The 24008-nt window shown below is 40.0% G+C and overlaps 1 protein-coding gene across 3 annotated transcripts in view; it reads right to left on the bottom strand.

Annotated features, from left to right (window-relative positions):
* Positions 1–700: 700 nt before the first annotated feature.
* UNC80 (unc-80 homolog, NALCN channel complex subunit) overlaps positions 701–24008 on the bottom strand; it is a 229921-nt gene continuing 206613 nt past the window's right edge. For 2 of the 3 annotated variants that reach the window (XM_064587002.1, XM_064587001.1), the window contains 10 exons: positions 23438–23644; positions 20406–20590; positions 19702–19867; positions 18206–18385; positions 14361–14499; positions 11800–11856; positions 4477–4558; positions 3462–3573; positions 2666–2865; positions 701–1853 (listed from right to left, as the gene is read on the bottom strand). In XM_064587002.1, coding sequence (XP_064443072.1) covers positions 1587–1853; positions 2666–2865; positions 3462–3573; positions 4477–4558; positions 11800–11856; positions 14361–14499; positions 18206–18385; positions 19702–19867; positions 20406–20590; positions 23438–23644 — 1595 coding nt within the window. In that variant the 3' untranslated portion in view covers positions 701–1586. The remainder of the gene's footprint in view (positions 1854–2665; positions 2866–3461; positions 3574–4476; positions 4559–11799; positions 11857–14360; positions 14500–18205; positions 18386–19701; positions 19868–20405; positions 20591–23437; positions 23645–24008) is intronic. The other variant, XM_064587003.1, reaches the window with a different exon arrangement.

Raw genomic sequence — 24008 nt, 5'->3', positions numbered from 1 at the left:
GATTTGAAATTTTTCATTTTGTCCATTATCTTTAACTCGCAGATGTCTTTAATTCTCTTAGTAAATGGGACCCAAACCCCAAATTCTATTTGAAAGTATAAATCACAACCTAAGCAATGCCTATTTAATAAGCAAATCTAACAGAAAAAAATAATTTCCCTTTGTGATTTGGGTGACTTTAGCAGGTCTCCTCTCTCTATTAACATACTTTTCATAGCCAATGTAGTTGAAGTTAAAGCATACAGAATGTGTTTTCAATTCATTGCAGTGTAATCAAAATCTGTAACTTCAACTGGAGGACTAGAAAAATGCACACACACGCGCACACACACACACCCCACACCAATTTAGGTACATATATGAGTTTTTATATGTTTAGTAGTTATGTAACAGTTTTCTAATGTAAACTGTTAAAATTTTGAAATTCAGTTTTGAACTATATGATGCCAAGCCCTGTTACAGGATCAGTAACACACTAGATATGGCCTCATGAGCCTTCTAAGTTTTATGCTTTTCTTGAAGTAAGTGAACTTCAAGTTAAAGTAAAATACACAAGCTCACTGTGTCTATGAAGAGATTGCTCACTTTATAATTTTTCCTCATAAACGTAGATGTCTAAAGGATCATAGGAAAATTGTTAATGTTGAGAAAAAGTTATTTTATTGAACCAATTCTAACAATAACCTTAATATCTGAAAATATGCCCTCAAGGGCAGGCACAGGATACTGTAATCACATCTTCCAATATCTCTTAATCTTGGCATTGATGTGGTCATGGCTAGAAGTAGGAATACGATCTCTTTCTAGCTATTATATTTACATTTAGTTTATATCATAGTATAGGCTGTTTAGGTTCTTAATTCAAAATTATGTCTGATAATTTTTTGAATATTTTCCCTCTAATGTGGTTGTGAAATGGAATGATCTTAGGGCTTTAGCATTTTGATTTACAACATGCAAGGTAAATGACGGTTGAAAAATAAATATTGAAAAATCCAGAGCTTTAAAAATAGTACTTTTTTTCTTCTTCTTGTAAATGGCTGTATTGTTGATCAAAGCAAAAATGGCTGCAGCCTTATTTATTAGTCTTCTCAAACTAATATTTTCCTTATTGATTATTTTTATGTAAATTGCTACTCATACAGCCACCTGATTTAATATTTTTGAAACTATAAAAATAAACATTTGCATGAGATGTATAACGTGAGTAATCTCAAAAATTGCATTCTCTTTTTAGAACATATTATTTGTTAATATTCCTAGGTAAGCAGCTCCATAATAGTATATATTTTTAACTGCTCGAGGCTTCTTGAATCATAAATAATGTGCAGTGAAATGGCTCTTTCCTCTTATTCTTCCCTGGTTTTTATGGTCTTCACACAACCAAATTATCTTAGCCATTGACTTTTTGTAAAGATGTTTATGAAACAACGTGCGCATTAGCAGCAAAATCTACTGAGATTTGTGTCACCCGTTGGATGTAAAGTGCTGTGTTTTCATCTTTTCCAAGCAAAAGTATTCACCTTTTAGGAAAGCGATCCCTCCCACATCTTGTCTACACCTGCCACTTTTAACAAGATACGGAATTAAACATGAGACTCATCTAGGTCTCCGTCAGTCTCCCCCAGCTCAGTGGGCATCAGAGTGAACTGGCTGGACAGCAGGGGGTTCTCCATGCCATGTTCCTCACTGATGTGAAGGATGGTGTCTCCGTGCTGTAGGAGGATGGATGTCTCAAGGCCTGTGAATTCATCAGGGTCTGAGAGCTGCGTAGAGAGGGGGCCGTGTGCTGGAGCACCTTGCACTTCTGCGTCCTCTCTCTTTTCTCCTTCTTCAGCGGGGAGGGGCTCACTCTGTCATCAAAAGGATCAGAACATCATGGAAATCAGGAGAGGTGTGAGGAAAGAGGATAAAAATGTCACTGTCTACCTGAAGCTGGACAAGGACACTGGCCAGTCCCAGCTCTAGCTTTTGCCATATGTGAGCTCTTATATGGACCCTTTCACCCTCGCAAGCCTGTTTCCTAACCTGCAGCATGGGTGTATTTTTTTGCCCTGCTTACCCTGTAGACTGTGAGGATAACGAGATGGTGGTGTTACGAGGCTTGTTAACCATTCAACACTCTACAAACGTATGCAGTATTATTGCCCCTTAGCTTTCTCTAAATGACACTGGGAAGGACACGGGGCCTAAGGGGATTCATTTATAAAAATTCAAAGAAGAAAAAAAAATCAAAACAACAAGAAAAAGTCAAAACGATGAGGAAAAAGTTCAGAATATTGAGTTCCTCTCATCTCATAGGACACAGACAGCTATTTACAGGCTTCTAGACCAGTAACTTTATTTTCCTTTCAAATTGAACTATCTTTCAACCAGGTATCATATCATGGTTTTCAATGGTTATTTTAGTTGTGAAATATTTTCTCTTGGGTTTTTCATAACAAAGAATCCCAAGATTTCTCTTATTCCTTCTTAAATAGATGTATTACTGCCCACATACTTTATATGGATGTTCTTGTCCATGACGACAGGATTGTTGTCTGTCTGGGTAACAAAATGTTACAGACTCAGACTTCCATTATACGAAATAAATGTGCATATCCATGTTGTTCCTAGACACAAGTGTGCAGGGGGCAAGCCTCTCCTGTTTCTTTAGAGCCCTCACCTGCCTTGGAGACAGGCTGTGAAGATCAGCAACTACAATGGCAGGGGAAGATGTGAGGACTGGTTTGCCCATTCCTTCCGGCTTCTTAGATGGGGCTGGACTGCAGCCTTGTGTCTGGCCTGTGGTGGGAAGTGTTTCTGGTGGGGCAGCGGCTGGCTCCGGCTGAGCCTCGATGAAGGTCACAGAACGTTTCTGATCCGCTGTGGGTCAGAAGTACAGCAGTAAATAGGGAAAAAATATATTGTCAAAGTGCTTAATAATTAGCTTTAACCAGTGTTTCCTAGCTTTTCTTTGTAAAGACACTGCTGGCTTATTAATAAATAAGAGCATATTTGACTATTATGTACATGTTTTGATTTCACCTCCTTATAAAGAGAACTTGGGTAGAAAAAATCATTTTTACATAAATGGCTTAAAACAAGATTTCCATAGAGCATTAGGTAAACTTGGTCACCGCTCATAACAGCTACCAACAAGACTTAAAAGTCCCTATCATTCATCATTTCTTTGTCTTCAGTAAGACATAACAAACTCAGTTTCTAGCTTGGGTAAAGAAAACACAACCTTCGAGAATCAAATCTCATAGCATTTGTGGTTTACCTTGGACTCTTCCATTTCCCTAGACTTATGGGGAAAGGATAGGGGAGGAAAGGTGAAAAGAAGGAAAGGCACTAAAGTGCTCTGGGAAACTTCTTCCTTTATCCTGAGCAGGACTGCTCGGGGTCTGCAGACCTTCCTGACCGAGTTGCATGACACTGAGTCAACGGTATAGTCAGAAGGGACAAGGAGGCCTCACCAGATGGCTTCGTTTTAGGTTGAATACTCCTGCGAGTGGTTGACAGCCGAGCCCCGTGGCGGTTTTTGGGTTCAGTCTGCGTCTTCTGACGTGACAGTAGAGGACGTCTTAGCTAAAGAGAATAGGCAGAATAAAGCTGGCAAGAGGGTTCTAACTGCCTGGGAGGAAACTCTGTGCTCAGAGGATTCTATGATGTATTCTTTCCTTTATGGGTTTCTGTGGATGCTTGTACTTGTAGCCGATAAATTAAACTTCTTTCTGCATACGGAACGACTGAGTATTTCAATCTGGCATCCCCTTTAACCAATTCTATCTCCCAATTATTAGTTCTTTACCTATCCCAAGGACATTAATTAATATAATTTAAAATAGTCAATGTGACAATTTCAGGATACATAACTAATAAGTATTGCTTGTTGATCAGCCTTTGCTCATCTAGAAGTTGTAGTTAAACACATGCTAATTCTCAATGGGAGGCTGGTGAAAAAATTTCAGTTGCTGAGAAAGTGTCTGGTATGCAAATGCTGGGAAGCTCCAATCAAAGCGACTGTACAAAGGCTCATTTAAATTTGTATGTAGAGAGTAAAGGGACCCCACCTGAGGAAATCTGTAAAGATGGTCTTTACTTTGATTTCGGTTTTAACCTGAATCATTAATTGTGAAATGAGGAAGAAAGGACAACTGGGTCTGTGCCTCTATATAGAAACAGGCCTTACATCAACTTCATAACAAATATTCCTTGCTCGGTAAGTTTGGTTGGGAAAGAAGGTTTCTGAACAGGGGACGAAGAGAAGTATAGACCTACTTATGAGCCTAGGAATCAGCTTTACCAATAAGAAGATTCAAAGCTAAAATAGAAGCTAAAAACTCTCTGCTTGCTTTTAAAGTTGCTCTTGTACTGCTTATTTCGGGCGGGGAGAAGGCCAAAGAGGATCTCCATATACTTGGGCATTACAGATTAACTAGAGCTTCCATTTCATAGGATGACTCTCCTGCCCTTTCCGGGTCTGCTTACCTGCCTCAGGCCCCTCTTCCTCCCCAGCGGCTGCTGAATGAGGAGGTTCTGTTGGCCAGGTTCACTCTGGACACTTGGCACCCTGTCAAGCATCAACAGTGTTAGCGGACCTGGGAGAGAGTACAGATGACCATCCTCTGCTGGGTGTTAACCAAAGCCACTTCTATGAAACAGTCACTTCAAAGATACCATTATCTTTGAAGGAAGGTTGGGAAAGTATCCCTGGGATGGGAGATTTCAAGGGTTTGGGAGGGAGGACAAGGCCTCGTAGCCCCAAGCTGCCAAAATTGAGATTTTGATTTTAGTCACTGATGCCATATCTATCATTCAGCAAAACATTGGTTCGATCACACCCCTGGTTTGGAAGCCACCAAAAGGTTAAAGATGTCACATTCTAATCTCAATTTTTTTTTTTTTCCAAGGGGAAGGGAAAAGGTGGTGACAAACAAACACAAACGACTCTATCACATGGATGGGAACACCTTTGTTAAAATTTCAGTTTAAATGAGAATAAGATGGACAGATATCAAACACATCAGACACAGAATCCATTTGGGTGAAGGGTCACATTCAACACATGTTTGCAGCCTGAAGTCTCTGTGACTACTGGGTAAATGCATAGTCACATGGGTAGACAATTAAATGTTTTTTAAGAAAAGATTTTAGATTTAAAAGGCCGGCAAAATAATCAAGCTATCAAAAGAACTCAGAAACTTAATTGAATAGCTGCACTCAAACATATTGTGCAATTTATAAAAACAACAACCTGCTCCCCCCAAATTTACTGTGTATGTGTGTATTTTATATGCAAAAATGACTCCTGACAGTGCTTGCTACTTCAATGTAGGGTGAGGCTGAAAATACTGTCATGGGCCCATGATCCATTTTCATTCTGCATGCATGTATAATAGGTATTTATAATGGGAATGGCGGTGAAAAAAAAAGAAATGTTTTGTGCCCCAGAGAACACTGTAATCCTGTGTATGATGCCAATGTGCTTATTTGGTTAATGGACAATTGGTTTCTGCTTTGCCTTTGCAAAAGGAGAGCCATCTACAAATGGTTTTTAGAGTAAAATATTCCACAGAGGAATCCAGAGTCAGCAACTGTCCAGGAAAAAGAAAGACTATATTCATTCATTTCCATTAAAAAAAGAGAGAGAGAGCTATTTAAAATATCTAGCTGCAGTTGTAGAGAAAGAAATTGGTGGCAAGATAGACGATCAGATGTTTCCCCTGTTATGTTAACAATTGGTTAACCCTCACTTGGGTGATAGTCATGTCTGTCATTTTTTAAAAGTCTTACTCGTATTTCCACTAGAAGAAAATCAACGATTCCCAAATGGAGTTTCTCAACGTTTTTATGAAATAAGGATGTCATTTTATCATAATTATACCATTTGGGGTACACAGTACAAAATTCCATAAAGAGTCCCCCAAACAGATGCTTTTTAAACTTTCTTGTTCTCCTTAATGTCAAGTTCAAAAGATCAATATACATTATTTTTATACATATGTGACCTTTCTAGGAAGATGGAAAAATATTCAAAGGAACAATGCAATAAATTCTGATAAGCAATCCAGACTATGTTGCTGGCATGTTTGAAGTGACATCTCCTTATTAATTATACATTTTAACATGTGCCTTAAATTGGAAAGAATATTTGATCACCATATGCACAGAAGTAGAAACAAGTTTCTCCCAAATACCAAGCAAAGCTTTCTTTGGGATGGTTTCTTCACTGACATCTAAATGTTACCTCAGTTCCCTTGGCCGTAAAGGGAGGTTAATACTTACCACCTACCTCCCATTAAGGTCGAGAAAAGAAGTTAGTTGATGTAAAATGGTTTGGACATGAAAAGGGATGTATATAGCATGCTTCTTTGTTTTACATTTGATATTTGTAATGAGTTTATTGCTTCTAGAACACTAAAAGGAAGTGGGTTATAAAATGTTTTGAAAATAATTGGGCAGAGAAAATGAAATTGAGGCAGTCCACTTGTCTCGTTTTTATTCAATAACCGGAGATTGTGAGAAAAAAATGGTGCAAGAAAAGAAATACACGTTACTCAGGGACTGTTAAATGTCAAAGCATAATGGTAGTTTCATGATGATTATTCCAAGAGAGGATCATAAGCACCAAAATTTTCTCTATGGATAGAGAGGCTTATATCTAAGAAATGAATCAAGTTTACAGCTTCAGTAATTAGCTGTTCTATGTAAATGATACAGTATTTCATCAGTGGAATGCACATATCAAAGATGAAATTATAGAACATGTCCCTGGAAATAGTATATCCCAGCTAAGACATTATATTCTCCCTAAAAGAGGTGTACTGGGGACATCAAAGTCTGGCTTAACTGGGTGCAGCTGGGACACATTCATCGACAGCCAGAGAAGTTAATAATGGAAGTAATTTATGCAGAACACATTACTTTCTCTCGGGTCTATATCAAATTGCATAGAAAAAGTAGTTTCAAATTCTCTCCGAGTCATGCACTATTTTAGTCACCTGTAGGATTTATGATCTGTGACCATAAGAATGTACAGTACTAAAACCGACCGGGAGAAGACCAAGGTGTTTGCCCTAAGCGCCTCTCTCAAGAAAACTGGTTTCTTGAAAATGTTAATCTTGAGAATGAGAAATGGCCGATTTTCCATGCTTTCACAAAATAATAGGTTAAAACAATAAAGATAAAAGGAAATAAAACATTCTCAATTGAAACTAAAATTATCCTTTGTATTTTGGAGTCACTGAAGAACATCACTATGGCAGACCATATAATGATCTAGATTTTAGGGAAGTACATGCACTCAGGGCCTGGCAGAATTTTGACTCAACTGTCTACGAAAAACAAAAACACCTTACTCAAAATGCAAAGAAGTAATTTATAAGCTAGCGAAGTTCAGACAATGTTAGGAGAACAATTCTGGCACAAATTACCTCTTTTCTCCTGTTTCAGCCTGAGGACCCGGAGTGTAGTGTACAAATACGTATGCAACTCCTAAATGAGATACATACCTAACGGAACTTCTTAAAATATAGGATAGGTGAATGAGGGGACATTCAGTAATGTAATAAAAACATAATACGTAAAAATGTAATAATAATTCATATTATTCATTTAAATTACCAAAAAATGTGTAGACTGAGACATAGATATATTTCATAAATAAAAAATTTAAGTGGAAGCACTAGGTAAGACTAGTGCATGGAAAGTGAATTAGTATTTTCATTGCCTCTACCTGTGCTTTTAGTTTCAATTATAGTATCGTTAGAGAAATCTAAAGGTGGAATACAAGACACAAAGCATAGCCATTGACCCTGAGTGACTGTCTTGTGATAGGAATGCATAAAGCCAGCACCAAAGGAGCCATAAAGCATTCATAGAGAACAGGGAAATAAACAAGAGACAAAATTCTACTTTTCCCTTTCCCAATAAAAGATCATTGTTTAAAATTTACTTAGCCTCCACAATGTCAGGGAGCAACATTTCCTGTCCCTTTAGAAGTCCTTCTAGCTGGACTAAGAATCAAATTAACATGAGACAGACTAACAGGAGAAAATCAAATTTTATAGGTTTAAGTATGGAGAATCCACATAGACATGGAAATTCCAAAGACGGTCAGGCAAAATGAGGTCTCTATGTCATTCTGAACTAAGAAGAAGGGGTTTGGGGCAGGGATTTCAGAAGAAAGGAAGGCACTTTGCAGGGTGATAGGAAGACCCGGTTTTTGGTAATTAGATGTTTGCCCTACCATACAGATGGGTCACTCAGATAAAATTGATCTCTGCTAATAACCCTTATTCTGGGAAAGACACCCAATGTAGAGTCTGCTGTGTGGTTAAGAGAAGGACAAAAGTTTCTCTCAATGCCACAGGGTCTCAAGGGCCTTCAGCTCAAAATAATGCACATGCCAAAATGGCGCAATCTGGGGAGTCTGTCCTGACCCCCTTCAACAACATCCAGAAAATGTAAGCTAAATGCCACAGAATTTAGAGATGAGTGGCTGGAATCAGAGTAAAAAGGGAGGATAATCTGGATCTCAGATAGCCAGTAAGAACTGAGGCAGCACGGGCAAAGGTCATATCTGTGTATCACAACACACATTTTCTTAGCCGTTCACTCTCAGTTACACGAGAAAGGTTTAAATATTTTTCTAAGTACTTGGAGAGTACTTGCCAAATTTTCATACTTTGGAAGAATGGATGATCATGATATGGGCTCTGCTAAATAGGTTATATTTATTTTGTCTCACCCAGGCTACATAGTCCTGTTCAAGCTTGAGCCACATTCTTTTTTTTCACTGGGATTAAAATTACCCTTCAGAATCAAATAGCATTTTAATCTCTTTTTAAAAAATTAGAATTGATTGTCAGTTCATGCCTTCCAAAGTATTCTAGCGTGTCCAAACAAAATCTGATCTTCAAGTATAAACATCCAGGCTAAGTGCTTGAAAAACTTCTGTATGTCTAACTCTTCTGGAGAAAACATGATGGACAGTGTGTGTATTTGGGGGCAGGTACAGGGAGAGAATATCTACAGTGAGTTTCTATGCCTCTAAGAGTAATATTCTCAACAGAAGGGAATGGGATACTATTTTAATGTATTAGTTTCCAAAAGAAAGAATTTTTGCTCCATAGCATAGTGCTTCTAACAGGCTGATACCTCTTATGATGAATATTTAAAAGAAACCAGATAGCACAGTTTTAAAAGAAGAATCCTGGAAGAAATTTTCAAAAGGTCTGCATAATTTTTATTGGTTTCTATCTATTCATCAGGTCACCCTAGTTATTCTGGTCTCTTCCTCATTTATCCCTCAGGCCAACTTGTCCCACTGACCTAAAATAAATGCTCTTTCAAAAGCAAATCTCCAGAAAATTTGCCAAAATGTGGGGGTTAAGTGAGAAGCAGGGTGTATTACTTTCCTTTGGGCATGCTTCCTGGTATTCTTTTTTTTTTTTTTTTTTTTGTAAGTAGGCTCCACACCCAGCATGGAGCCCAACGCTGGGCTTGAACTCACGACCCTGAGATGAAGACCTGAGCTGAGATCAAGAGTCGGACTCTTAACCAACTGAGCCACCCAGGCACCTGCTTCCTGGTTTTCTTTAAGGTTTGGAGCCAGATTTTCCTTAGGACTACTTTGGATGTATTTTAGGTCCTGAGTATTTGGGTGTGTGCTAAATATAATTGCCATGGTTAATCTCTACTGCTTCTTTAGGACCTGAAACATATGTCTGCAACATAAAGAAGTTTCATGCCAAAAATAAGAATGACTGGAAACCAAATATAAATAAGTGCATATCCTATTTTATAAACCCACCTCTTAGTAAATATCAAAAGTTCCTCTCCTCCAAAGAGAACTTGGTGACATGATGGAGTTCAAGAAATATGGCTTGCAGGGTCTGGCAAAGATGGATGTGCTACTGGCTGGTGGGATTCCTCTGCATTAATAGGATTATTTAGAATCCAAGTGAACACCTCATCCTCTGTTTCCTTAATGACCACCATGGAGTGTGGGTGGCTAACACCCAGAACTAAAACATGCCAGTTATAGGAACAACAGATCAACAACAGTTGGTCTAAAACAGTATCCAAAGTCCTGACATGACTGACTAATTCAGTTGTAGATAAAAGCTACAGTTTTGGCTCTGAAACAGTCTCACATAGCAAGAACTTTGGGTTTATTCCCACTGGTGCTGGACCCAGGGCAGACTGGTTCCAATAACTCCAAGTTCAGCAGTTTGAACCCTGAACCTGCCAGAGATGGCCAAATCCTTTAGAAAGTTTAAAAAAATCAACTCAAATTCCTGCCTTCCCTCACCAAACCTGGACTAGTATTTACTCAGCAAGAGTAGAATTTGGCCTAATTAGAAGAGCGCTGGGACAAAGTCGGCCGAATGGAAATCTGGTTTAATCCTTTCCACTCTCCAAGGGCCACTGAAGTTCTCTTCTACGCGAGGTGCACCTGTCTCCCATGTAATTTTAAGCATCAAACAAATGCATTCTTTGAAAGTAGTGGTCAAGGTGCTAGACTTGGTTCTGATCTCTTCAAACTCTGTGAACAATGAAGGGAAACCATCTCATTCGACCTCGCCCCCACAGCTCTTGATAACGGACTTGAGTCTGCACTCTGCAGCACTGCACTTCCACATTTACCATCAATAAGAGACTGATCTGTCAAGGCAAGGGCTCGCAAACACAAATGAATGCCATGATTTATGGGTGTAGTAAAAAAAAAAAAATGATACACCCAATGATGGACTAAATTTCCCATTTTCAATTGCTGAAGAAAATGTGAAATCTGGACAAGATGCAAAGAAAACAAAAAGAAAACAAAGAATATCCTATCATTGGAACGGCCTCTCAACATTTCCTCATCTTTGTGTTAAAGCAATAAACACGTTGTATTGTCCTCACTATATAACGCAAACCTGGAAGGGGATGTTTTCTCTTGAGATGGAACTAAGGCACTGCTCGAATGAACAAGAAGCATCACCCCTAATGAGGATTAGTTGAGAGGTGTGAATCAACAGCACAAGACTATTAGGAATGTTTGATGTGGTTTATCTGAGTGTTAAAGGTGCAGTCCCCCTTTCTGATGCTTTAAACCAATAGCCAAGGTATCTTATTGTCTGCATCATAAGACTTCTCTTACTTACCAAGAAATGTTTGTGTCTGACATTTCATGGCAAGTTTGGGAGTCCTCTTTGTGCTAGGACAGACGTTCTTTTTATCTGCGTTGTTTGAACAAGCTACTCTAATAGCCTGCCGCAAAGCATGCATCAAAGAGAGGGAATTATAGAAATTTTATCGACATCGCTACTCTTATTATAGCAGCATTGTTTGTTTTCTTACCATCCATGCTATGAACTAAAAGACCTGTCTGGATTTAATAAGGGGCTTCTTGATGATGGGGAGTTGTATTAAAAGGCTTCTGAAAAACAATTCTTAAGGGCTATCAGTGTGGGAGGGAATGACTGGATGGGGTAAAATTAACATTTAGCATATCAAACGTTTTAGATGCCCATGGGACAAGCCCTTAAAAGAACTCCACAGGTTTGTTTGTTTTTTAAGAAAGCTTTTTAGGCCATTTGTGATTGAGCTCTGAAGCTGCAAATGAAGGAGGCTACACCTTTGACTTCCAGGCTCGTGTGTTCATGAGCAACAAAGGGCAAGAAATGGAAAGAGATATCAAGACGGGGGGGGGGGGGGGAGCAAGAGGAGACAGAGAGACAGAGAGACAGAGAGACAGAGGAGACAGGGAACAGCTAGTTTCCCAGCACAGACACCAATAGACAGGTAGCGTTGACACTGTACCTAGAGAGGCTGCCCTCGGCGGCCAGGACCTGGGAGTCATCGAGGACATTAGGTTCACTGCAGGAGGGGTAGGGAGATGAAGCATTTAGGGAAAGAAAATGCAAACAAATAAAAGAAAAAGAAAAAAAGGCATGCAATTTTCTGCTTCCAAGAGCCAAAAATAAATAAATTTAACAGAACAAGAAGGAGAAGGAGACAGGTAACCATTTCACCTTGTGCTGGGTTTGTCAAGACATAGGACTCGAGGCAATGGGGGAGGAGGGACTTTGGGTGGGTATGACTCTCAGAGGAGTGATCTATTTACTGGTCAAGAGTTGGGACTTAAAATGAGCTCCAAACGGACACATGAGTTCTGAAGTGCATTGCCGAATGAATCTGTAGAAGATGAGACTATCATTCCTTTGGTGACCATTTGGCTGGGTGGTTATTACTTTCATTTGTCTTAGTATGTATGTGATTCTTCATTGACCAGGAGCCTGCTTCTTTCTCATGTGTTGTGACATTATCACACAAAAAACCACTTACCATGGATTGGCACAACCAAACTCTTGGAACTGATGCCATTAAGAGAAGCAAAGAAAGAACTCAACTTCCCTTGCTAATTTTGCAATGGAAATGCAAGTCAACAACAAATGGGAGGAAGATAACCCTGGAATATTCACCTGGAACTCTCATTTACCTCCTTACTCCATCCTCTAGTGACTGAATTGTAAATGCCAAAAGAAGAAACCTGTCAGGTTGGTAAGAGAATAATTAAATAGTTTATTGATTTATTTGGATGCAGCTGATTTTGGGATTCGTGAACAGAAATTGTGTCATACTTTCTCTCTCCTTCACTACCTGGCATCGGGCTAAGCAAGCACCCATGAGGCATTCAATGAATAGTTATTAAATTGAATGGAATTAAACTATTTAAAAAGCTGGAGTGGCTGCCCCCCCCAATTGTTTACCTAATCGTACACTGTTAGAAATAGCCTCTGTGTCCAGAAAGAGCTCCCTTTCCCTAATATACATAGATATTCCTACCTTCACTAGCCTTCCGAAACATGACTCAAGCCAAAAGGCTTAACTATATGATTTTTCTGGATTTCCAGTATATCCATAAAAGAACAAATTTTCTCCCTTGAAACAAGTTAACCTCTTAATGAATATGTACAAAGGGAATGGATGGTCTGGTTAGTTTAGGTAAATCACCAAAAAAGCCTCTATGTTAAATTCCTACAATTCCCTAATTTAAATACAACTTTTACATGAATTGCTAGATGGTTTTCTCTTATCCTTGATAGAAGCTTGCATATGCTAGCAATTAAAAGTGAACTGATAGTTACCAATATTAACTGCTTGTATGACTTTGTATCTTATTTTTTTTTTTTTGGACATTTTATAGTTTAGCTCTAGTTTTGTTCATGCATTTTATTTAAAAGACCTCCTTTTTAAAGGTAAGTTACCAAAAGGTAGGTAAAACAATCTCTTACAAGGATAGTAACCCTTATATATTATTAATTTTTGTATTAACCAAATAGTACATAAAATACTGCTTTCTTTATAAGTGTGCAATTTACTTATTACTCATCTTTTATCATTTTCCCCTAGTTTTTGATATTCTCCAAAGTTAGGCTTTATTTCACAAATTCTATTTCATCTGTAAAGTTCATGAACTATTTGCTAAAGGATTTGGGCATAGGGTAATTATTTCTGCATAAAATTGATTTTATCTGAACATTAGAATGTGCTACGATTTTTATTATTTTCCACGTATGAAGTATAACCACACTAAATCTGTAGATATTAAAAATAAAGAACAAGCTAGCCAAAAACACATAAGGCCAACTCTTTGAAAGAATTCAGTTCCTGAAGTGATAATATCATTGGCTCTGAAATAGACAATGTTTTGACTCTTACATCAGATCATTTTCTATATTTGATATATGTATCTTGGAACTTTTATTTATGTTCTTATAGGGCAGAGAACACATAAAATGTCTTAAAGTGTTTAGTCATGGAATCATATAACTATAGAGAAGGTACTGTAAAGGTCACTTTAGCCAACCTCCTTTTTCACAGAGAAGAGCACTGTTGGCCCTTGTTAAATGACCTGCCCAAGGTCGCACATAGTGGCATAGGTCTTTTTCTGCCTGGTTAAGCATCACTACCTCCCACTAAATACTAATGACATACCAAAAGTCTAAACTTTACCACATATATCAAGCTAGTCCTATACACTCGCCAGGTACTCATGATTAGCTTAGTTAATGATTTATGTGAAATATGAGAATGTCATTTGACAACCAGAAAAAAGACCATGTATCTACTTCTAGAGAGTTTTTAAGTTGAAACAATGCTTGGATCAGAAATTGGGATCCCTTCTACTGGTCTGGCTTAGAAATCTCTTTGCAAACTGTTGCCTGCATGACTTTGGTTGAAAAGTCCTTTGTTGAATGGTCTACATAAAAACACAATCCTCTGCTACTCTTTTGGCCTTTTTAGAACAACAAAAGTGAATTTTCAGAATTCTATCTTTGCCCCCAAATGCAGAGTATAGGATATCCATGGCTCTTTACCTTTGGCTGGGTAACATGCCCACCTCAGCCTGAGGTGCAGACATGCTAGAGACGTGGCTGGAGAACCGCCTCCTTCCAATGGTGCTCAGGAGGTAAGCTTCTTGTTCACTTACCACACTGGGCATGCTTACAGAGTCATCTGATAGGGGACAAAAGAATGGAGTGTTATAACATGGTCACGTTGATCCGAAGACCCAAACTGAGTTTGTACTTGGGTTCCGTCCTTGGCTTGGGTTCCCATCTTAGGGTAATCTTTAAAGCTAAGTTATCATTCATCCCTTTGTACAGATTATAATGTAAGACTCCCAAAGGCCTTAGTTTTTAATCTGTACAAAGGGACAAACAATTCTTCACATCCACACATCTCCCACCCTCAAACAGCCTGCATGAAATAAATGTAAACATCTTGTCCATTTTTACAAGTAAGTTATTTGTGAAAGTCAAGAGGTATCTGATTTCAGAAAAGCTGGACTAAAAATTTTTAAACATTCTGAGAATAGTGCAAAAAGGAATATTGTTACTAAATGAGTCAAGTATACTTCTTTGACACTGAAAAACTACATTCAGTACATTTAATGATTTTTAGACTGCTGAGGGCAAGACTATTTCAGATAGCTTTAGGGTAAATATTTGAAAACCTCCAAAATTTAAAAAACAAATGCTTATTTTGACCTAAAGTTTTAAAACCTCCAAAATTTAAAAAACAAATGCTTATTTTGACCTAAAGTTTTAAACTTGATGCATATCGTCTTATTTTCTTCACAAAGCAGAAATCAATGTATTCAAATCCATGTGAAAGTTAGCTTTAACACGTATTTGTGACAAGATGGCCTCATTTTAAGTGAGTTAATGTTGTTTGTTGCTGAACAGTAAACATATTTTTATTTATTTTTTAAAGATTTTATTTATTTATTTATTTATTTATTTATTTATTTATTTATTTATTTATTTATTTATTTATTTCTTTATTTATTTACCAGAGAGAGAGGGAGAGAACACACACACACAAGCTGGGGGAGGAATAGAGCAAGAAGGAGAGGGAGGGGGAAAGAATCTCAAGCAGACTCTACTGTAAGCGCGACATAAGCCTCGATCCCATGACCCTGAGATCACGACCTGAGCCAAAACCAAGTCAGACGCTTACCCAACTGAGCCACCCAGGCGCCCCTGAAGAGTAAACATATTTTGATTAATGTAGTGTGTTGAACTTATGCTACCATGTAAGGTCATCTCACATCCTTTATTTAAAATACCCCAAGTGGTCGTATTTCTAATGAAACTTCTTTCAAACCAAAAAGGTGTATATGAAGAGTGCCAGAAATTTTAATTTGTTGCATGATGACTGACTTGAAGTTGATTCATGTTACAGAATGTTATTTCTTTTTTAGGTGTGTTCACAGAGAGGGGAATAAGCAAATGTGCCTTAAAAACATGAAAAACATGGTAACATAAATAGAGCTATTTCTACAAGTCCTTTCCCACATCTCACTGATTTTTCCTCCTATTTAAATTCATATATCACTTCACAGTCTCTCAATATGTGTTTGATGATTAATTACATGCTGCCTTCCATTCACCCTTTTGTTAAATCTTCTTTATTGAAAATGTCTGTCATCTCCTCTATAGGACTAGATCTAAGATCCCAGAGAACATATTTTTTCTCATACTTTCTTATACCTCATCTTGTACCTGTTAGGTCTTAATATGGGTTTGATGATAGAATGGGAAAATAGTTTAAGTCAAAGCAGTCAACCATTTGGCTTTTATGCCCACCCCATATAAATTAGTACACACCCACATCACAACCACACATTTGTTAGCAACTCTGTTTCCACTGGGATGGTTGTGCCATCTAAGAGCAGAGATATTAGCAAAAAATTGCATGTTCATCAGTGGGTTTAAGTGCTGGCTCCCAATCAGTGATATCTCTCTTTATGTCCTTTCTACTTTTCTTCCCTATCTCCTTCCTGCTGGCTAGGAGGTTACCTCCTAAAGATATTTAGCTCTACTAAAGATGGGTGGTATCATTTCCCATAATTAAAAAAAAAAATTGCTGGGAGACATTACTTAAAGCATTAAAGAAAAATAGATACAACTAAAGTTCTGAACTATTACCAGGACTTAATGAATATAAAAACTGCTTATCCTTCTCTCATTTTGTTTTCTTTCTTGGTCAAGATTTTTCAAGATTTCCCATTATAATTTGAAGAGTATTTCTTTGCACAATGAGCAGAGTGATTTAGAAACAAATATATCTGTAGGTCAGGTGAAAGACAATATGATCATCACTTCATTATCTGATTAACCCTAAACCACATCTGGAAATGTTACTGCATTTCTTTCTTTCCCTCTCCTCCACATCCAACTCTAATTAAAATACTTTCATTCATCTCAGTTAATTAAAATTCCAACCTCAACTCCTATTTCTCCTAATTTAGTTTAAAATGGGACTTTTTATTGTTGTTTGATATGGAGAGGCTCTAAGTGAAGATCTAGATTTTGTCTTCTTCATTCTTTTTTTTTTTTTTAAGATTTTATTTATTTAACAGAGAGAGAGAGAGCGAGAGAGGGAACACAAGCAGGGGGAGTGGGAGAGGGAGAAGCAGGCTTCCCGCGGAGCAGGGAGCCCGATGTGGGGCTCCATCCCAGGACCCTGGGATCATGACCTGAGCCGAAGGCAGACGCCTAACGACTGAGCCACCCAGGCGCCCCTATCTTCTTCATTCTTAAGGCACTGACAGTACTCTTTGCTATATAAATGTTATATCAGAGTGTCCTTTTTTTTTTTTTTAAGATTTTATTTATTTATTGGACAGAGAGAGAGAAAGAGAGAGCACAAGCAGGGGGAACAGCAGAGGGAGAGGGAGAAACAAGCTCCCCACTGAGCAAGGAGCCCAATGTGGGGCTTGATCCTGGACCCTGGGATCATGACCTGAGCCAAAGGCAGATGCTTATCTGACTGAGCCACCCAGGTGCCCCTCAGAGTGTCTTTAAAACACAACTAGAAAATAATCAAGGCAATAAAAAGAATTAAATGACTGTGGTATTTAATTGGACCTTTCACTTTTTACTTTTAAAACCTACTCCTATTAAGCATACATATGAAACACGTTCTTGACTGGTCTCATTTCATGACACTAAATCTTATGCACATGTATTAGAAGCTCCTGGACCACCTCAGTCATTAGGAACACTCTTGACTCAGATTTGGGTTGTATTTCCTTTTGGGTTGTAGTCCCTCAAGAAAGCCTATTGGTTTATGTTCTAGATAGTATAGCCAACTGATCTTTTCTGAGTCCTGAGTATATGCATTTAGTTTTCTTTGCTCAATGGGGAGTGCTGGAAAAGGTTGAATTTATAAGCTCAAGGTGTAGGGGTCACTAAAGATTTACTTTTGTCTGAATTCCTTCCAAATGACCAAGGCTGTTGAGGAATTTATAAAAGAGTAGACAGTAGGAATCATGCAATCAATCACAATTCCATTTTATTTTATTATTTATTTTATAGATTTGTTTTAGAGAACGAGAGAGCATGAATGGGAAGGGCAGAGAGAGGGGGAGAGAGAGTCTCCAGCAGACTCCCCACTGAGCATGGAGCCTGATATGGGGTTCGATGCCCCGACTCTGAGATCATGACCTGAGCCGAAACTGAGTCAGACACTTCACTGACGCGCCCCCCCCAGGCGCCCCACAATTCCACTTTAAATCCTTTTTGTAAAAATGACCGGGGAATCAGCATTGAAAAAAGTCAGAGCGGCAGAAATCCTTCCCAAGCCCTCATTTGCATGGCCACGCTGCGTCCCACATGCCACCCCCACATCTACCCCGTTCTGTGGGGTAACCTACTTTCCTCATCTTCCTCATCAGTCCTACTCAGGGTGTCCTGCGAAGCCTGCTGGGAGGGCTCACTGTCCTGCTCCCAGACAGTGCCAGTGCCCGTGTTGGAGCGGGACATGGTGGCCAGGCTCAGGCGGTAAGCGGAGGTAGAGGTGCCCACAGTGCTGATAGATGTCTTCCCTTGGTAGGCTGGGGGTTGAGAGACCAAAGGAGATGCATGGTGAGCGTCTCGAAAGAAAACAAATGCTTGCTTCAAACTCCTCCCTGTATTTTTTAGGAAAGGTCAGTTAAATAGTGTGTCTCAGATAAGCGGTCTTTAGGATAAAGTAGCAAGTGGAAGTGAGATTTAAAAAGAAAAAGAAAAAGAATTGGCTATTGATTTACTCATAATTGAACAGTTTCCTCAGGGGAATATAGTATCCCTAATAATGTAAAATGCTTTGACATTGCTTTTGATTTCAAATGTGAAGGTTGGAAGAATGCAAAATAATTTTGACATGAATTGAAGCTTCCAACTTGGCAGATTTTACTGAGAAATACATCTCTCCTGACACAAGCATGTAGGAGTAATAAATACATTGTCTGATAGGAACTTCTCAATCAAAGTCAGAATACGTAATCAAAACTGTGTTCGCATTCTCCTTTTCTGGAAATGAGAACTTATAAAATATCCCCTTTCATGCGTCAGGTTATTTTATTATAAAGCAGAATATTTGAATGGCACACTGCAGATTTCACTAAGATTGTACTTGTCAAAATCTTTGTCTTTAATACATCGCAAGCAATAATACATTTTAGAAAGAAAAAAAGCCACACATGAGAGTCTACTTATGGGTGATGACTGCCCTCTAATGGCAGATTATGATTTGTTTTCCCTCCTAGTAATTTCCTGTTAATAATTGTAAAAAGTAAACAATGCACCCCCAAAAGAAAATCTTTTAAATAATGTAAAGAAAGGACCTCCAAGCCTGCCAACTCTAACTCAGCCCTACCTCCCCCAATCTGTAAAAGTTCAAGGCTTTGTAAGCAATCATTCTAGTTCGGTGTGTAGATTCTTTATTCTCTACAGAGTCTCGGTTTCCTCATTCCTTAAGTGGACTCTCCCTTATCGACCTTAAGGGCATTTGCGTGGATTAAGTGAAATAACATCTATGAAACCATCTACCATATAACAGATGTTCAAAGAATGTGAATCCCCCTTCTCCTTTCCAAAAAGGAGGTGAAGGCAAGCATTTCAATACTTTCCCCCCTTGTTAAATAGTCAAGAAAGAGCTTCACTACTGAAATGAAGATTGAAAAAAAAAGTTTAGAAAAGAGCAAAATTAAAATCCCATGATACCCCTTGGTTTGCTGCTGGCATTGATCACATGGTCCAATCTACCAGGGAACTGACATGACTACCTCATACATGGTTCCAAAAAGAGTGGTGACCTGGACAGAGGCATTCCTTGTAGGGTGTGAGTTCCACGAGGCAAGCAAATGCAAAATACCCGACGGTTACTCACCTGAGCCACTATGAACTGCCTCTTTTAGAATTTTTAGTTCACTGTTGAACTCGGCCATGAGGGAACTCTTGCACAGAGGGCGTGGGATAAAGCGCCGCTCCAGCTGGTCGGCGATGTGTTGCCGGGCAGAGAGCTCTTCATGATTTTCTGCTGGCTGGGCCAGAAGCTGAAAGGAAGGTATGGATTCTCAGGTCCTCAATTTTCCCATCTGTAAAATGGGCTAATTATTGCACCTATTTCATAGTTGGTTGTGAGGCTGAAATAAGGTAATGCAAATGAAGTTTTTAGGACAGTGCTTTATACAGGAAGCTCTTAATACATTATTTTGAATCACTGCCCCAGGAAATTCGGGCATGAGAAGATTAACACAGTAGATGAATACTGAGGGAGGATTTCGGGGCGGGGGAGGGGGACATGCTTTAACTGTTCTATCTTTTCCATGTTTATTTAAAATCAGATCACTGTCACGTCACGGAAGAAAGGAGAACCTTCCCCAGATCCTACCCTTGGGCCGATCTCTTTTTTTTCTTTTTCCCTAGGGGGCAGTGGTGAGTCAAGAGAGGGCAGAGTTTTACAGAGTTTAATAACGCTCTCCCTGCGAAGGTACTCCTAACGTGACATTTGATCCTCCGGGATCCATTTTTGAGACACGGTATTAAAAGGTCCCTGGGGCTCGGCCCTTCTGGGAGAAGCACACGCCACACCTTGCACTGGAGGAACGGGCGCAAGAGCACGAAGATGGGGATTCGGGTCCGCACGATGAAGTCGAGGAAGTCCCACAGGGCCAGGCCTCCCACCTTGCGCAGCGCCATCTCCTTCACCTGGAGGCTCAGCCAGTACCACTGGCCTCCCAGCTGCCTCTCAAAGCAGACGAGGATCACCTTCAGCGCTTCACACCGGGAAAAGAGAAAAGCAAGCCTGTGTGCGCGCTTGGGCCTCGGAGGAACCCGGCGCGCATCCACAGCCCTTAGGCGTCGGAACATTGTCTGAATTTCCGAACTGTCTCCATGTTCCCAAGAGCCTGCATGCTCTCCTGAGCGAGTGTTCTGACATCGAGACAAAAATCTGGATGTTTTGATCTGTTTGCATCCTGATTAGAACACAGCTACCTTTCTTAAGTACATTTAACTACGATTTGGAAAACACAGAGCCAAGTGGTTCATAGAACGGAGAGGGAAATGCGTCCTAAACATAATGTGGGGCTAATATTTTGCTTTCTGAAAGTGCCGTCTTAGTGGCTTTATGGTAATACCAGCATACTACTCATATCCTAAACTAAAACATGGGTGTTTTAAAAGATTTTTTTTTCTTTTAAGCATAGAAAGAATATATTCTTGCTGTTTAAAGTAAAATCAAGCCATGCAGACATGCACAAAATTAAAAAAAGAAAAGTCCTTCCCCCTTGCCAGCTCCCTTCCTGACCCCACCACTCCCCAGAGGTAACCAGGAAATGTGTTTGAGTAGATCCTTCCAGATGAAAAAAACTCCGCCCTCCTCCCTCCTTCCTTCTTCTCCCCGCCACCCCCCCACCCCAACATTGCACATCTTGTTGATTACTAAACCCTGTTGGATTTCTTTTGCAAGATCTCTTGCTTCCTAGATTCTGGCAGCCCTGTCACAATCTACATTTATTTATTTATTTATTTATTTATTTTGGGGGGGGGGGAAGAAGATTTCCCAGTGTGTCAGGACAAACCAGAATACTGTAAGGATGTCAAACATTCTGGCGGGAGCGTCCTCTGACCCCCTCAGCTCTCGGCCTGGTATCTGCTACTGGGCAGTCAAGGGGAAACTGGGCCTTCTTGATCGTGTCTTAAGGCCCATCTCAGCAACTAAAAGACACACAGAAACCCAACTCCATGCAGCCCTCAAAGTCACACACACCTTTATCGCCTATTTAGGACATTTCCAGGGGACAACCATGCCATATAACATGGAGAGAGATGTGGTAAGAGTCTTCTTTACCCCTCCTCCTCCTCAAAATCCCACTTTTCACAGCCATCATTCATCCGAATTCCTTTCCCTCGACTAAACAAACAAACGAAGGGACAAAACCCAACACTCCTCTTTCCCTACCCTGAGCTTGGTGACATTTCTACTGCTAGGTGCCTGTTAGCCTTTTGTGGGTCTCTGCCATTCTGCTTTCACCTTCACCTCCATCAGCCCAACACATAAGCAGGATAGCAAAGGGCTCAAGAGCAGGGACTCAGGTGCCAGATGGCTTGGATTTGGACTTTGGCTCTGCTGTTTATTAACTGTGTGACTTTAGGTAAGTTACTCAACCTTTCTGGGCCTTTGCCTCTTCAGTCCTAAAAGGAGAAGAACATTTACTTCTTAGAGTTGTTGTGAGGATTCAAAGTATAGAAAACAGTGCTTGGTGCACAGGAAGTGTTCAAAATAAATGCAAAAATCAATTTGAAACAGAGGTCCAGGAGCCTGGCCAAGGAACCAAAGGATTCCCCTTCATTAAAAAGGCAGAAAGGGGAATGACCTGAACATAATCACTCGTCAAGTGTTTTCTCCTAACCCTGCCTCATGTGTCAAGCCCTCTGTTTCCATCATCCTCTGTGCAGTGCCAAGCCTTATGCAAGCCTCGGCCCTAGAATCTAGATTTTATTGGAACCCCACATTCTCATGGCTTTGGCAACTAAGCCCCACACGGGTCAGGTCCTGTGCAAATGCATTCTTATTTCCTTTTTTCCTTTTCATTGTCAATCACATAATTTTCTAATATGCTTATTTATTTCTTTTTTTTTTAAATAATCTCTAGGCCCAATGTGGGGCTCGAACTCACAACCCCGAGATCAAGAGTCATATGCTCTACTGACTGAGCCAGCCAGGTGCCCCAAATATTTCCCCTTATGATACAGTCCAAACACCTCACACACTCCAAACTCCAAGGACCTGTTTTTACCAGTGTGTGTGGTTCATCTTCTACTCCCCACACCAAGATCTGCTTTGATAAATTGAAAAATGTCAGGCGCAGTCTTCTCAGCTTGGTGTTTTTGAGATTTTCTGCTGTCAGTGCTCCTTAATTCTCTGTGCTATAGCAGGAGTGGTGTTTTCCACTGGCTTAGTTCACTGAGGACCAAGTTAAAGGCAAGGATGGGGTGATGGAAACGTAGGAGTGAAGCGAGAAGGAAACTGGCAAGCCTCTGGGGGAGAACAAGTCGACTGGCCTCACCAGAGTGAAAATCACCATGGAGATTTAGAGATGATATCATAAGGGAAGAAAAATAGCTAGGAGGGGGCTGTAGTACAAGGCTGCCATGTCTTGCTGCCCAGGATGTGGACTGCCCCACTCTAGGGGCTCCATTCACATAGATGACAGACCAGTGAGTCCCATGAGTTGTGTCCCTGTATACCAGTCAGAGTCTATGTTTGATAACTAATGTAATGATAATCTCAGTAGTGATCTCATACTTAACCAGCAAGGAGGAATTCTTACTGCCGATGCCTTCCTTACATGTCCAGATGCTGTGAGAAAAACAACCGAGGAATTTAGGCACCACAGAGAGGAAAGTACTTCGTTTTTTGGCATATATTTGTGTACAGACTCTTTTGCAAGGATGATGCTTCTTACTTGCTCAAGTGGCTTCTTCAAATACTTTCTGGATTGAGGTCTTTTAAAATCGTTTTTGAGTCAAGGTGTAACATAACTCAATAAGTCCTTATGTCATCATATACACACACAAACACACATATACAGAGGGGGGTGTGTGGGGAGAGTACCCACCCAAGTATGCGGCTTGGCTGGTGGACTCGGCCAGGCCCTCCCTGCGCAAGTCTTTGCCCGCATCCCCCGGGGTGGAGCAGTGGGCGGGGGAGCTCTCCAACATGAAGTTCTTGCTCCTGGACGTGCTGATGATCCGCGGTGGCAGGAGCACGTTCATGACTGTCTGCAGGAGCAACTGCACCTCGGGCTGTTCGAGCCATGGGCTGTCTACGGGGCCGAGTTCGGAAGAGGGAAGCGGAAAGAGAAGCAAGTCACGAGCTAGACTTTCTGTTAGACCCAGAAAAATTCAGCTGTCTTTCCAGTTCCAAACTAGAACACCCTAGAAATTTGGGTGTTTCCCCACCAAGTACAGCTTCTCCTCTGGACAGAAACCGCATTCCTGATCCTGGGTGTTCTCTCCATAGTCAGCACCCAAGGGCTTGTGTTCTTAGCCAAATCTCTGCTTACCATTTCAATCTCCTTTCTCTTTTCTGCCCAAATACTCATAACGTATTGTCTTTACATTTGAGATAAGCTTTTCCTAAAAGAAAAATCCCCCAAGAAGGAAGAGTAATGAAAACAGATTGAAATG

The sequence above is a fragment of the Mirounga angustirostris genome, unplaced genomic scaffold, assembly GCF_029215605.1.
Source record: "Mirounga angustirostris isolate CCGP_5_RB_7025 unplaced genomic scaffold, mMirAng1.0.hap1 SCAF_3, whole genome shotgun sequence".
NCBI lineage: Eukaryota > Metazoa > Chordata > Mammalia > Carnivora > Phocidae > Mirounga > Mirounga angustirostris.
The sequence above is the reverse complement of the archived record's forward strand: the minus strand, read 5'-3'. Positions and strand labels throughout refer to the sequence as shown.